At 47.7% G+C, this 15,194-nt stretch overlaps 1 protein-coding gene across 1 annotated transcript in view; it reads right to left on the bottom strand.

The window, feature by feature from the left end:
- Window positions 1-292: 292 nt before the first annotated feature.
- Window positions 293-15,194, bottom strand: part of KCNK10 (potassium two pore domain channel subfamily K member 10) — a 113,018-nt gene continuing 98,116 nt past the window's right edge. The window contains exons 5-7 of the mRNA XM_054566981.1: window positions 7,085-7,271; window positions 3,018-3,160; window positions 293-1,124 (exon numbers count right to left, since the gene is read on the bottom strand). Coding sequence (XP_054422956.1) covers window positions 504-1,124; window positions 3,018-3,160; window positions 7,085-7,271 — 951 coding nt within the window. The 3' untranslated portion in view covers window positions 293-503. The remainder of the gene's footprint in view (window positions 1,125-3,017; window positions 3,161-7,084; window positions 7,272-15,194) is intronic.

Here is a 15,194-nt window from a genome sequence, read left to right as displayed (position 1 = left end):
TCAGAGCTACCTGCCAAAATGCCAACTCAAACCCTACTACCAGTACCAGTTCACCCCCAATCCAGTCCCCTTCTGTGTGTGCATAGGTCACTAACGGTAGGCTCAGGAAGTGAGACTCCATGTAAAAGACACACCTGTTCCTTTCAGAAGGCTGGTCTAAGGAATAGCTGCCCTTTTCTGTGTGCTGTCCAGGGCGGCGCTGCATAGGGGTACAGCATCGCCACTCACCCCCGCCCCCGCCCCACCTCGCGCCCTTGACATTTGCAGCCATGACCTCCAATGGATGCAAATGCTCCCTGGGTGTCCTGCGGTCGCTATGGGAAGCGAAGTCCTTGTTCTTTGATTCCTTTTGGCAGAGCAAGCTTTCTCAGTCTTCTATGGCACAGTGAAATATATTCTTCAATGCTATGTAATTTTGGACTAAGGAGAGGTCTGTTTAAGGCACGTGTCTCAGGGTGAATATTAAAAAACACAACGCTTCATCAAGTCCAGAGTCTGGGCATTTAATTTCTGTCTTCAAATAATGTGTTGTCCTCGTGTTCCCTGTCTTTGGTGTCCGTGGGGACCATTCCGTTCTCCAGCCCCGCCGGCTGCTGGATGCAGTCGGTCAATATGGCAGTGCTGGAGTGGTCCGAGTTACATATCTTTTCTGTCTCCTCCTCTTTCTTCTCTTCATCCAGAGAGTAATTCCGGAAGGTCTTGTAGATTTTCTGAACATCCTCGGGCAAGGTCTTCTTGAGGTCCTTGTTTTTCCTCTTGGTGAGTTTGGAGGTGGACCCGAACTTGTTGATGATGTTGTCCTCAGAGGCCCCCTGCCCATGTTTGTTCAGCTGCTCCGTCCCTTTCAGGCGCAGGTTGTTGGGCCGGTTGTTGATGCTCTCCTGGGACGAGGCCTTGAAACGGCCAGTGTCCAGTGCGGCGAAGACAGAGCGCTTCTCGGGGGAGAGCATGTCGAGCGAGTGGGCCCTCTGGTCCAGGCCCAGGCGCCGGCGCTCCATGCTGCGGATGGTGGCCGCCCGCTGCAGCTTGTCGTGGATCTCCACGCTGAGCCGGCGCCGCGTCTCCCGGAACTCGGCCGTCACGTTGGCCTTCCACTCAGCGGCGTGGGCCTTGATTTCACCCACCTGGCGGGGCAGAGAAGAGCAAGAGCACACTGAGAAATTCCTCTCTGCGCAGGCCCCCCAGCGCCCATGGCCCTAGCAGGTCCCAGTGGGAAGGCTGGCTCAGGAACACCTGGAGCACATGCCCAAGGCAAGGGGTGAAATGCTGCCTCTGGCCTAATCACTCCAACCCCCTAAATACCTGTCACTAATGTGGCTCAGGGAGGTGCATGTGCTGGAGAGCCAAGGGAAGCTTGAGATTTGGAGATGAGGACTGAAGGAGGAGTGGAGGGCATTGTGGGTGAGAGAGCAGCAACTGGATGAGTTGGATGGGCCTTTTGGGTTCCAGCGATGTGCCCACCCCCTTTTTAACAGTACAGCCTCATCCCTCCAACATTACTGGGGTAACCATGTCTAGCTGATGGGGATTTTAGTGTTACGTGAAATAAAGACATGCACCTAGCTCAATCCAGGGCACAGAGCAGATGCTACGAGGTTCCTTTGCCCTTCCTTATCCTTCCATTGGTCACCTGTCCCAGTTAGCCTGGGACTGTCCTAGTTTTAAAAGGGCAAGTCCTTTGTCCTAGGTACCCACTCTGTCCTGGGCAAGCTAGGACTCCTGGTCACCCTGTATCTGGGCCATGCTATGGTCTCGTGCTATCAGGTTTATCAGGTTTAAGAAGAGCTTCCAGGACACCTGGTAACCAAATTTTCCTGGTCAGGGTACAAGAAGGGGGCATGCTCAGATTGAAGGTCTGCATAAGGATCATTATCAAATCTCTGGGCTCCTATTCAGGTGAGCAGATAGTACGAGCCCCATGCTTTCCTATATACACGAGGAACTCAGAATTTTGCATTGAGGAAAGTCAATATTTATGTTGTTAGTTTCTTTGGTTATAGCTGACTTTCAGCAGGTTAGTTAGCTCCCTGGGAAATCGGACTGGATGGAGACTGTATCACCAGTGTTTTTGTATGCCCAGGAAAGTTAACTCTTTGTGGCCAGCAATGAGACAGCAAATTTCTCCATTCAGTAGCTTTCTCCTGACCCTTCAATAGAGAATGACCTTATTCCGGGAAGTGAACAGGTTCTCCTAAAGAGGTTGCCCCTCTTTTCATTTCCTGGTGGGTTTTTTTTTTTTTTATCTCTTTTCCTTCTTTTTTTTTTTTTAACCTCTTCCCTTTTCCTTCCCTTGCCTCCTCCTTTCTTCTTTTCCTTTCTTCGTAGAAACTACGTGTACTTTATTTTTTTTAACTCACAATGATTCTACCTTTCCTTCCTAGGCCTTCCTTTTCTTGCCTTTGCATAGGTTTTTGTGCATGTTTACATGTGGGAGTAAAGGCTGCAAGCTCCTGGGATATAATTATTTCTATAGATCAGACAACCAGGAGGGGATACAGGTGAAAGGGACCCCCTGAGTTCACTGCCCATGTCTGGCCACTGCTCAGTGACTTCAGCCTTGTAGGGAATCAAGAAAGATTCATGGCATTCATGCGCATTTCCAAACGGACCTCGCGACCTAGGCATGCTTTCTCAAGCTTTCTAGGAATTTTCTAAGCCTCCTCCACATATTTCCTGATAAGGGGCAATTGCACACCTCCCTTAAACACAGTCTACCACTGTTGATTATTTTGATATTTTTCTTTTCTTTTCATTCCATTTTTAAAACTAAGTTGTTTACTAGTCTTTCCAGGATCCGTGGGCTGGTGAGTCACCAGATTTTCTCACCTTTCAAAAAAGGATCCAAAAATAACTGCTATTCCATTGCATTTGGCTTTTAGGTATTGATTCCAAACGAGAAAGCCTGTGAGCCCTCCATTTAGTAAGATACACCCTCGCCCTCAGAATAGAGACAGGAAATTCTTGACACAAGTTCGTCTGATCTCTGGAATATGTGTAGAATCTGGAAGGGGTCCTACCTCTTCTTTTGTCTTTTTGGACAGAACCCGTAGCCAGTCTCCGATCATACTGAGGACAGCTGCAAAGTAGGCAAGGCCAACAAGGATCCAAAACCACACTAGGGGCTTATACCACTCCCGGTAATTGATGCCAGCATTTCCCCCTGAAAATAACCAAATATTACTTTAAGCAGGATCTAGTGTGTGGTCTTTGCAGAGCAAATACATTCCGGTTCACTCAGTGAAGACATCATCCGATCACCATCTAACACTCCGCCACTAAGCCTGCTGTATGTAAGACATGATGGAGGTTGGAAGTCAAGGAAAAGTCCCCTTGAGCTAGGGGACAACAGATCAGGCCCAGCTGTCCATTTTTCCTTAAACTTCTTCAAATTGGATAAAAATAAAACACCATTAAATCATCCCAAATGGTTTGGAATTCATGGAACCATTTCCTTCTTAAGCGCGCATGCATTTACCAAGAGCTGAGTATAAAATTAGACTTAATGGCTTTCCTGAGACTTTGATCCAAGTCACAGTGATTTAATGCTAACTGAGGGCTGGTGTTTACATGATGCTAATCCAACGGGTCAATTAGACTGAGTAATGAGAACCACCAGGACCATGCTAGAACTAAAATGGACTTTCAAGGCCAGCTAGTCCGATCCCTGCATTATAAATAGGGGTTACAGGAAAAATCCATCAAACCAAATTGGCCAGTTGCCTGATCACATTGACTGGCTGTTTCATTGAAAGGACCAGTCATTTATGCCAAATAATTAGCCTATTTATTCTAATCCTCCTCCAGGCACTGCCAAAGGTAGCCATGCAAAATAGTTCCCAAGCCCAGTCCCCTCTCCTAAAGAGGCAGGGACATTCCGGAGAATAACTGATGTTCTCACTCTGTGAGACGCGTTGCCCGATGAACCACGCAGGTGGCCGTTTCTAAGACAACCGACATTAGCAATAAATTGGAAATTATGTCACCATTTGATAAGTGATGACTAGTCTTTCCCACTGGGTCATGACTGCGACCTCATCGAGCACCACTGAATCCATACTGAACTCTTATGGTATCAGCTATACGCTTACTTCCCAAAGGCAGCAGGGCACCACTGTGGCCTGTGGCCTGTATCTCTTCTCAATGCAACCGAATCCACTTTTTTTTTTAATTTTTCAATTACAGTTTACTTTCAATATTATTTTGTATTAGCTTCAGGTGTAATGCTCAGTGGTTAGACAATCATATACTTTACAAAGTGTTCCCCCAGATACCCAGTACCCACCTGGCAGCACACAGTAATATTGTTTCAATGTTATTGGCCATGCTCCCTATGCTGTACTTTACATCCCAGCAACTATGTTGTAACTACCGGTTTGTACTTAATCCTTTCACCTCAGTCTCCCAGTCCCCCAACCCCACTCGGCTCTGGCAACTCACGTTTCAATGCAGCCCATGAGGTCTCAACAGCTACTGCCATTTCTTAAAATTAGAATTCCAAACCATGCTAAAGGGCTCCATGGCAAGCCCCCTTGGTGCGGTTTAGCTGCCTTTGTTTTTTTCCCTTTGGGCAACTCTCCTCTGCAGCTTTCCCTGGGACGCTATTGGAGTTCCTGCAACATTAAGTGGTTTTTGAGGTTCATTTTGTTCCTGCACTTGGCCAGAGAACTCAGCAGCTCTCTCCTTGGGGCTATCCTGAGAGCAAATATTTACCTCGGCCAGTCACGGTCACCCAACAAAGACTGTCACTAGGGTGCGCTAGCAAACAGCACATTAATCACCCCACCTACCTCTTCCTTTATCGGCTGCTAGCCCAGAAGTGAAAGCCTTTCGAGTGCTCCCAGTCAGAGCTGTGAAATGCTATAATAACGTAGAGTGAGTCAGCTACCAAATAAACTAGCACTTAGCCCAGTGTGATGACTGGTGTGTTCCGGTTATATTTCTAGTAGAGCTGATACTGTGTTAAATCACAGCAACCATCAACTCCTGTTAATATACCTTTTTAAATGATTGGGTGCTCTTCCCTATCACTCTTTTTTGGCCAAAAAAGCTGTGACAAACTTCCAGTCTTTTAAGGCATACATGCTTCAGACCAGTCTATGCAAGCCTGGACCCTGAAGAAGGGCCTGGTCTAACAGCAGTCAGCGCTGTGAATTGTAAAATGTCCCTGTCTGTGAAGACCTCCCTTGGGACAAAAGTAATACAGCTTTGTAATCAGTGGTAAACCCGGGCATTAAAACAGTGCGGAGGCTGTGGCTGTGAAGGTCACACCCTTACTAGGGAAGTAAAGGTAAGGCCGGTGCTGGTCTGCGCTAAGTGCTCACAGTCCGTGGTGCCTAATACAAACAAATAGAAATCAGACTCATTTTAAGTGTCCTGTTCCTGGGGCTGTGCTATTTGTGCCCCAGATTAACAGGTTACCAGCTTGAACGGAGCAATATTACAGAGCAGGGGTGTCCTCTAACGGGTAGTCCTGCAGAGAGTCCAGCGTTAGCAGAGTGAGGCACAACCCAGGGCAAATTACGCTTGCGGAGGGAGGCAGGGGCCTTAAAGATGCTTGTGAAATGGTTCTAAACTGCGGCTGCCACTACAGCCTTCACTGGAACCTCAGCCGAGTGTTACCGCACACCAGCTCCTGATGATGCTAAAGGATTAACTGGACACTCGCTCCTCTTCGTTTTCTCCGTCTCTCGGTGGTCTCCCTCCAGAGCTTCAGGTGCCTCATCAGACGGTACCAGGCGACTTGCGCCCCAAGGTGAGGAGCTGCACAGTGGTTGAGCACTATGCACAAAGGAAGGCCGGAGGGTCCCAGGCTTTTTATGAATAGTGTTTCATTACCCCGACTTTGTAATTCTTAGTCTTTAGTCAATAAAAAGGAAGAAAAAATTAGAACTGCTATTTCTACAAAGTGGACATCAATCTTCACCTGTCTGGTTACAATAGCTACAAGGCCGCTGTGCTGGTCACCTGTACCGTAGAATTAACAAAGGGGCACGTGCGCCTTTTCATGGGCTTCTGTAATCCCCTTCAAAATCTGCTATTCCTCTGATTCCCAGGGACCAGGTCCCTGTCCTCACATGCAACAGACTCCTGTGGAGAAGCCAGGGCACAGCCAGGATCAAATGCCAAACAAATGGCAGTTGGCCTGCGAGCACAGCCTGTAAATGTGCAGGCTGCTGCTTGACTGGGGACCGGTCACGGCCACACACACAGACACGTACGCCCCCGCCCCCCCAGCGAAATATTTTGAACTTATGATGGAGGTGTTGAGTCAAAGCACTCACTTCTTGGAGTAAAAAGGACCCATGGATAGTCCGAGCCCCTGGAACTGCCCCAGGGAGAAGGAGAAGGCTGGCCTCCTCGCTCGGCTCCTGCCTTCCTCCCACACTCTGGGAAAGCAGCGCCTGAAGAGGCCCGGGCTCGGTTCATTTTCAGCTCCCTGTCCCTAGGTGAAAGCCATGGTGGTTTCCTGTTGCTTCCCTAAACCCAGCGCATTGGCTTCTCTTTTCAAAATGAAGGCTATTGCTTCCACGTACATGAATGCAAAATCCATTACACTATCTTCCTTTAGGGGGCAGTTCTCTGCTCCCCCTTGTCAAGCGAGTCCTCAGCCTCACAGACATGCCCAGGACAACTTCTGCAGGGACCATGGCCCTCAGCTCGGGGGCAGCAGGAAGCTTAAGCTGCAGATCATTGAGGCTAAGCTCTGTGTTAATCCCTCCGGAGTTTCATGTTTGCCACTTGCTAATACGGCCTTTATCAATTGATTCAAGGAGCCTTAATATAATTGAGAAGTCCAAAATGCAATGAGAAATTCATTTCGCACATGCATAATTCATACGATGATAAGGACGATACGCATCCTGGGGAGTGTGAGGCTGGCTTTCCTCTCTCGGCAGCCTGATGCAGTTCAGGTCTCCGAGGACCACGGGATGGAAAGGAGCCCGTGCACAGCAGTGGGGATGCTGAGTCTCCTCCACGTGCTTCCCCCACAACCCATTCTCTCACGGTTCGGAAAAGCACTGCCAACAGAACATTGGCACCACCTGTGGGGGCCCTGGTGACCGTGGGGACCGGGAGTGCTTACCTGCCACAAAATCACCAAAGCCCACCGTGGTGAGAGTGACCACCACAAAGTAAATGGACTCCAAGGCGGTCCACCCCTCGATGTATTTGAAAATGACAGCGGGGATTGTCACAAACACAATGCAGCCGGCCAAGATGAACAGGATGGTTGAGATGACCCGGATCTTGGTCTGACTCACTTGCTTTTTCTAGGAACAGCAGAGGAGAAAGACAAGTCAGCTTCTTCATCACCCCGAATCCAGAAGACAGATACAAAAGAAAATGTATGATGTCAGCTTTTTTAACTGAATGTATTGGGGTGACGTTGGTTAATAAAACTATATAGGGTTCAGGCATACAATTCTATAACACATCATCTATATCTTGTATTGTGTGTTCACCACCCCAAGTAAAGTCTCCTTCCACCACCATTTCCCCGCCTTTACCCTCTTCTACCTCCCCTCCGACTCCTATCCCTTTGGTAATCACCACACTGTTGTCTGTATCTATGAGTTTGTTAGTTTTTTTGCTTAATCTACCTTTTTTCACCCAGCCCCCCAACACCCCTCCTCTCTGAAAGCTGTCCATCTGTTCTCTGTGTGAGTCTATTTCTGTTTTGTCAGTCAATCTCATCCTTTGCAACAGCACGGAGGGACCTGGAGGACATTATGCTAAGTGAAACAAGCCAGTCAGAGAAAGACATGTACCATATGGCTTCACTCGTATGTGGAATCTAATGAACAAAATTGTCAGTCACTTTTAACCTCTCTCTGGTCATGGGCAGCTTGGTGAGGATCTGATGAAAGCCATGGACCTGTGCTCCTGGGAAAATACACATCCAGATGTTTTCAGGTGTTCTAGGGGGTCTCCGGCCCCAGGAAGCCTGTTCATGGACCCTCCTTAGCTCATGCCTTGACTGTCCTCTGCGTGGTTCCACAAGTGCTGCCCAAATGCTGGTCCCGCCTCCCTCACTAGTGCAAACGTGAGTTCCCAAGAAGAGCCTGCTGCGCCTGGGCGTGGAGCTCTTTGCACAGGGTGGGAGACCGAGTTCTACATAGTTTCCTTGGCGGCAAAGGGAATATCCTGGGGGGAAACAATGGCTGCCCCGACACAGGCCAGGATATTTGTCTGAAAAGAAAAAACATAGCCATGCCCGTCCACGTTTGCGACGGGCTCTAGACAAGCACCTGCGTGCCTTCTCACCTCCTTCCCTCTGCCTAGAGCATGCTTTCCTTTTAACACACGTCTGAGCTGGTGCCATGGTCTTTGTGTGTGTTGGCTGCATTAGCTACAGGGGCCAGCACAGCAGCGGAAGTCAGGATGACAGGGTCCCTGACTAAAATGGGTAGTGGGCATGTCAGCTCAGCTCACATCAGCTTCCGAAGGAGTCAATAGTGGAGAGGTAAATATGCACTTGGGAGGGGCATTACACTGCTGTTGGGGTAAAGAAATCATACCAGTGGAGGCGAGAGGTGGACAGGCAGCACCCTGGGTGTTCGCCCTGAATGCACTCACAACCACCTTGGCATCACCTCCAAGCTGAATAATCCTTACGGACTCCAAGCTCCTAGGATCTGCCCTGGAGATTTTCCTCAGGAGACCCTGGTACCATAACCTCACCAAAATGATATTCTATCGTAAGTATATCTTTAACACCAGAGTGCATGGGCCTTTCTACACTGCCCAGATTGATTTTCTGTGAAAGTACACCACATTTAGGGCAGTCGATACAGGAAATCCTTACCATGTGATCTATTTTCTAATCATTGCCGTCTAGTGACTTAGATGGCAGATGATCTCAAAGTGCAGAGAGACCTCTGCATTCATAAACCTCATTTACAGATGCAAAAACAGAAGTCAAAAGCGGCTAAAGGGACCTGCATAAAATGATGCTGCTAATTAGAGCCGAGAATAGAATTCTGATACGGTTAACTCAGCCCAGGGAGTAATGAAAAGAGTCCAGAAACAGCTTTTCAAGTAATTCAACAATTCACCAGCTCAAACAAAGTTGCCAGAGTCCTCCCCTAAGAAAAGAAACCAGGCTAACCTCCATGAAGAAGCGGCCACCCCGTTTCCCTTGCGGGAAGGAAGATTGAGAATAAAAAACTGTCACCGGACAGTCTGTTCCGAAGCTTCAGAGGCGGCAGTAGCACCTGGGCCAGGTTTCCCAGGACAGACTCTTCTAAGGTCGACCAGCTAACTCAGCCATGGAAATGACTAGGTCTCACAACGGGAAGCTTCATTGCGGTCCTGTTTCCCTTCCTTCCATTCCCCCTCTTCCTCCCTGATTTTTGGGGAGGAACGTCAATGCTGCCTCTTCACTGGAAAGCTCCAAGGGACCAGAGCTGAAAGGGAACAAAGGTGCTCTCCCTGCAACCAAGGCTCAAAACCAGTCAGTCCCACTTGACGGGGTTCCTGAGTCCCAGGTAAAGTCGATGTGGCAAAATGGAGAGGGCACCAAAATGAGTAAGAGCAATTTGGGTAGAGAGCATTTATTTGCACATATCTGAATCAGCACTATTTATGCTCCAGTTCCCAGATCAATATATTCCCTAAACATGCATAGGAAAAGCTAAAAAACAACAATCCGTCTTTATTAAAAAAAAGTCACGTGCTCTTCCTCCCAAGAGGACACTCAGTATATAAAGTGAAAAGGGAAAAATAGTTTGATTCGTGAATTTATATGGTCCCTGCCCATCTCCTGAGAAAGACCACCTGGAAAAAAAGATATTTTAGTGACATTTTTGAAACTGCATATGAAATATCATTTTTCCCACATATAAAAGTATCACGGTAAGATAAATTATCCGAAAACCACAGGGAACATTTTACCCATTTCCTGAATTTCCATTTTGGATGTTTTAGGGGGATTTGTGGGGGAGCTGAGCCCCATCTCAGAATCCAGGAATTTGGCTACCATTAGCCTCGCTCTGCCTGCAGGCGTGTGCAAAAATCCACAGCCTGAAAGCAGACCTTACCAGGCCATTCAGTTAATCTACTCGCTGGCCAAAGGAACATCATTCCCCACCCCACCTATAAATGGTCCTCCTCAAACACATAATAAAATTAAAGTGAATTAAATGTTTGCGAGACACTTGTTAAGTCATAAATTAGGATGTGAATGCAGCCACAAACAAAATGAGGTTGAGGATGGCGAAGGAGGTTCGGCAAGTCCAGAGGAAGCCCGAGACACGCCCGCGCTCCAGGAGGTGGGTGGGGAGGTGGCGGCCCAGGACAGCAGGGGTTTGGTGGCTGAGAGGGAGGTGCGTAGCAATGCCTGGCTCCTGCTGTCTTCATTGCAGTATCCGTTGGAGAGCTTCTCAGCAAGGTAAACAATCAGTACTGCCCACTGCCCAAGCCAGCCGGGGGGCCCTGGGCTCTCCCCACAGACCACTTGGGTGATGCTCAGGGAAGGCTTGGAGAACTTAATCACCAGGGTGTTTTAGGGGCTTAGAAATCAAGTGTCTTATGTGTGTGTGTATAAATGTGAATACCCATACTTCACTATCAAAAGAAGTGTGGGTATAAGGTTTTTTCAATATCTGTTATTCTGGATACTCATGTTTTTGCTGCCCTCTAGATATTAAAAAAAAAATGTTTGCCTTAATTGAACTGTAGCTTTCAAAATATAATCACAAACTATCTTATACTTTGTCTGGTGACCTTTGGGCGTCTTAGTCTCGTTAGCCATGCAACTAGCCAGTCATACAGTAAAGCAGTGGTTAAGGGCTTGGGGTTTAGAGGCAGACTGACTGCCTGAGAAATAGCTGAGTGACCACGAGCAAGTGCCCCAACCTCTCTGTGCATCTGTTTCTTCCTCTGTAAAATGGAGAGGAAAAAATCCACCTCATAGGACTGTTTGGAAGATTACATCGGAGTGTCAAAGCTTAGTACCTGCTTGGTGCTCAATGATTGTTAATAACCATTTTTGATGTAAAAGCGCGACTATTTCCCTAGATGTAGACAGTCTGCGACTAAAGCTACCCTTTGCTATAGAGGAATGTTCCCTCGTGGCTGGCTTACGATAATCGATAATCTTCGTTTTGCTTCAGGAGGTCACTGTTGGTTGTCCCTTCCTGGATACATTATCTCATATAATTACCTCATTTTTGATAAAAGTCTTCATTGGTTCTTCCATGCTGACTCCAGATTGAGTCATCAGACAGTTTTAGGTAACAGTCCTGAAGGCTTTTTTTTATTTGTCTTTCAATTAATTTCCCCCTAGCTCTCGATCACCCTGAAACTGCCAAGAATCACAGATGATGTTTGTGATGTCAGGAACCAGCTGCAGAGGGACCCTGAGAGCCACTGCTTGGCTTTCCTGGTCCCCCCACCCCCCCCAACCACCACCACCGCCACTTAGGGAATCAAGCTGTTTCCACGGTGGGGTTGCCAGGCGAAATCTCATTGCTTATTTCCCAGTAAGCAGAGCAGCTAGCAAAAAGCTTTCGGAGCGCCCAGATCTGACTGAGCTAATGTGTTCTTGGACTGGCAAAATTGTTATCCCAGAAAAGATGGTTTAATATAGTATTAGGGCAGAAGTGATAGGATCATTGTGCATATCTGTCCAACTCTTTTCCCACTTTGTTGATTGGAATAGATGATGTTTTCTTTCCTTCTCCTTGTACAAACAGTATTATGCAAAACTATTTCCTATGTCTGATGGACAATAACTGTAGGAATTTTTGCAGAACTCAAACCCTATCTCCCCTAGAGTTCATTTAATTGTTAAAATTATATGTGCGGTTATTTCAAAGAGTGAAATAAGCTTTATAAATAGGAGCGGGGTGGGGGGCGGGGCAGCTCTGAGAGCTCTCCAAGAAAGGTATGTGTGCTGCCGATTCTGGAATGCCTGCGGGTTTCAGACCTCAGGGGGCTAAGCCACATGTCCAGCTCTCACTTAGCATAATGCCCTGCCTTTGTTGACCTCCACGATCTTACTTTAGAGAGCAAGTCTATTCTATTCATCTGTGGGCTATTTCGCTCCTCGATTTTTACCCCCTCTCCAGCGGTCATTCTTTTTTCCACTTTTATGGGATTTCTTAGAATGCTGAAAATAGCAACCCAAGTTGTTGTGTCTGGCTGAGAAATTATATACTTGTGATTTTTAGCCAAGACATTGGAGATCTTTTATAACAATAAAGATAATGTGATAAAGAAAGATCCAAGGACAGGAGGTAGACTTGACGAGCTCTCCTAATGGTTCGGTTTTGTTTCCTTGAAATGCAGATGTATCACCATGGTAATACAATCGAACTGAGAATAATTTCTCAAAATGGAAAGAGAGTAGCAACTGCCTCACAAAAGAATGGATTTTATTTTCTCATAGTATGATGTTTTCTACAAAGATTTCTTTTTAATATTTTCAACAGCACAACAAATATTCATGTAGTACCATAAAACTATGAGGAGACTTTTTAAATACCATTAGCCTATAATCTCCATGGCAGGCATACTGTAAACATACATTAGTGAGAATCATGCAGTAAAATCTCCATGGAGACAATGGAAAATAGTCTTCTCAAAAGCTGAATACACAAATGGATTATATCTATACAAAAAAAAATAAAGTTACAGCTGGCATCCGACTCTGAGCCCCGCTGCGACATCTAACGGATTATTGGCCAACTCAGTATTTTGCTGGTATCATCAAGCAAAGTTTTTGAAAAAGCTTTTCATATATAAAATTAAATTGTTTTTATCACTGAAATGCCAATGTAGGTGCATCTGGGGTGGAAAAAAATTAAATCTATAAACAATAAAAATTCTCAGCTGTTCCACCCCAGGAACTCCTCAGTTAAAATCTTTGAAAATTTTCTGTTCTAAAAGTCAGTAACTTTTAATATTTGAAAATAATACTCTATTGAAACACAAGATTTTGCATTCAAGATTCAACCAATCAATTCAGCACATAATTATTAAGAATACTTTATGTGTCAGGGGCTGTCCTAATTGCAAGGTACACGTCAGTTTAAAGATTTTATTTATTGATTTTAGAGAGAGGGGAAGGGATGGAGGAAAAAAAGGGAAAAAAAACACAACCGTAAGAGTGAACATCAATGGGTTGCCTCTCGCATGCGCTCCGACAGGGAACTGAACCCACGACCTACACATGCGCCCTGACTGAGAATTGAACGGGCCACCCTTCACTTTGCAGGATGACACCCAACTGAGCCATGCCAGGGAGGGCAAGGCAGACACCAGTTTTTGAAAGAAAGGAAGACAGGAAGGGAAAGGAAAGGGGAGGGGAGGGGAGAAGAGAGGAGGGGAGGGGAGGGGAAGGGAGGGGAGGGAAACGTTCCCTTGTTATGCACACAAAACCTGGTGGGCCCAGGCAGGGTGGGAACATCGGAGTCTTGGGCTGAAACCTGCTTCGTGGCACGCTCCAGTGTGCCCAGCCCTGGTCCAGCTGCTGAAGGCAAAGGTGAGCACCCAGTGACATACCACTGATTAAAAACATCACCTGGGCGAGAAAAGGGATATTCTTGCAGCTCTGGTATGTGGAATACACACTTGTGTCAAGTGCGAGGGACGAGCCTTGGATCTCCGGTAGCTAAGCATTCAGAAACTGCATCTCATAAGCAATCGTCTGAACCCCCTTCTTTGCTTTGATGAAAGACAGAGACGTCCTCCGAGTACAGAAGCTGAAGAGTGCCCACTACTCACGTTCTCAGCCTCCCCGCTGCAAGGACACGAGAACGCCACCCAGTCTGCCCCAGCCAGGCTCTAACCCAGACAGTGGCGAGGCAGGTGTGAAGGACTTGGTCTTGGAGTTTTCATCTGATGGTTTTCTGTGCGTTTTCCTCCCCCTCTTTTCTCTCTCTCCGGTATCCCCAAGGGCTATTTCTAAGGGAGGGGTGGAGATTCTCATAGGCACGCCTGCAGAACCAGTTTTCTTGCCCAGAGGCTAGATTAAGACAGGGCTCGGGCTGGAGACAGAGAGAAGGCAGAATAGCGCCTCATCCTGGGGAGGAAGCAAGTGTGGAAGGAACTGCGTTTTCTTCAGGTCTTCCAAGTGGGAGCAGCAGAACCCCCAGCCAAGAGGACCAGAGAGTTAAGAAGAAGGGATGAGACGCACAGCCCTGTTTTAGCGGGCACCCCCTGCTTTACCACCTCTGCACGGCCCACCCTTTGAAGTCCTGGACCCACCTGAGTCGCTGAAATGGAGAGTAAGAGATTTGGACACTGAGTGGGATGGAGACCTGGAAGGAGAACCATTCCCCTAATCAAGGTGGAATTAAACAGCACCAGGTAGGGGCTTTCATGGAGGGGGGTTGATAGGCAGAAGTGGACATGCCACTGGTGATCTATAAAGAAGCAGGGACCACGGGGAATCCATTCCAGGGCTCGTAGTGCTATTATATCCCTTTTCGAGGGGCAGTCACAAGGGTGGTGCCAACAGCTGCGTCCGGGGCCCAGGATCAGTGGGGTCAGCAGGGCCCGCTGCTGTCTGGGCCAGGCAGACACAGCAGTGCCTTCTCCCAGGACCAGCCCGTGGCATGAAGAGGGTCATTGTTCTCAGCTGGATACCTTCCAAGTTTGGGTCTCCAACAATCCCAAGGGTTTGGTACCTGTCCATCTTTCTTTAAAATCTTTCTTTCCTGCTTAAATCTCCCTAGTTGGTTTCTCTGGATTCAGCTAGGCTGCCTGCCCGCCACTGTGTCTCCTGGAGGTCAGGGGAAGCTTGCAGGAAGCAGCACGGAAGCTGGCCCCTTGCAGGCAGGTCAGGGGCACAGCCCCACAGGGATCAGCCAGAAATTCTGCTCCAAGATCAACTAGGACTGAAATCAGATCTCATTTAACTGCTTTAATGTCTCTGACATTCCTAAAGCTTCAGGAAAAAAAAAAAGTTCTTATCAAAAAATGACAACTTTGTTTTGGCTGTGGTATGGAAGGGGCTGGACCCATTGCTGGGATGGGCAGTGTAGGGAGAGCAATGCCAGCCTCCTGCCCTGGGGCCAGCGGGGCAGCAGCAACCACCAACCGAGGCCGAGGGGACCGGCAGCACTGCCCAGAGAAGCCGGTGGTTGGAGCAGGGGTTGGCAATCCAGCGGAGGTGACGGGGAACACAGGCTGTGGCCAGGACAGGCATGGGTGACACCCCTCCGAGTACTAGAGGACAGGGGACATGG

The sequence above is a fragment of the Pteronotus mesoamericanus genome, unplaced genomic scaffold, assembly GCF_021234165.1.
Source record: "Pteronotus mesoamericanus isolate MK-2021 breed Mesoamerican mustached bat unplaced genomic scaffold, CSHL_Meso_final contig_182, whole genome shotgun sequence".
Classification (NCBI taxonomy): Eukaryota; Metazoa; Chordata; class Mammalia; order Chiroptera; family Mormoopidae; genus Pteronotus; species Pteronotus mesoamericanus.
The sequence above is the reverse complement of the archived record's forward strand: the minus strand, read 5'-3'. Positions and strand labels throughout refer to the sequence as shown.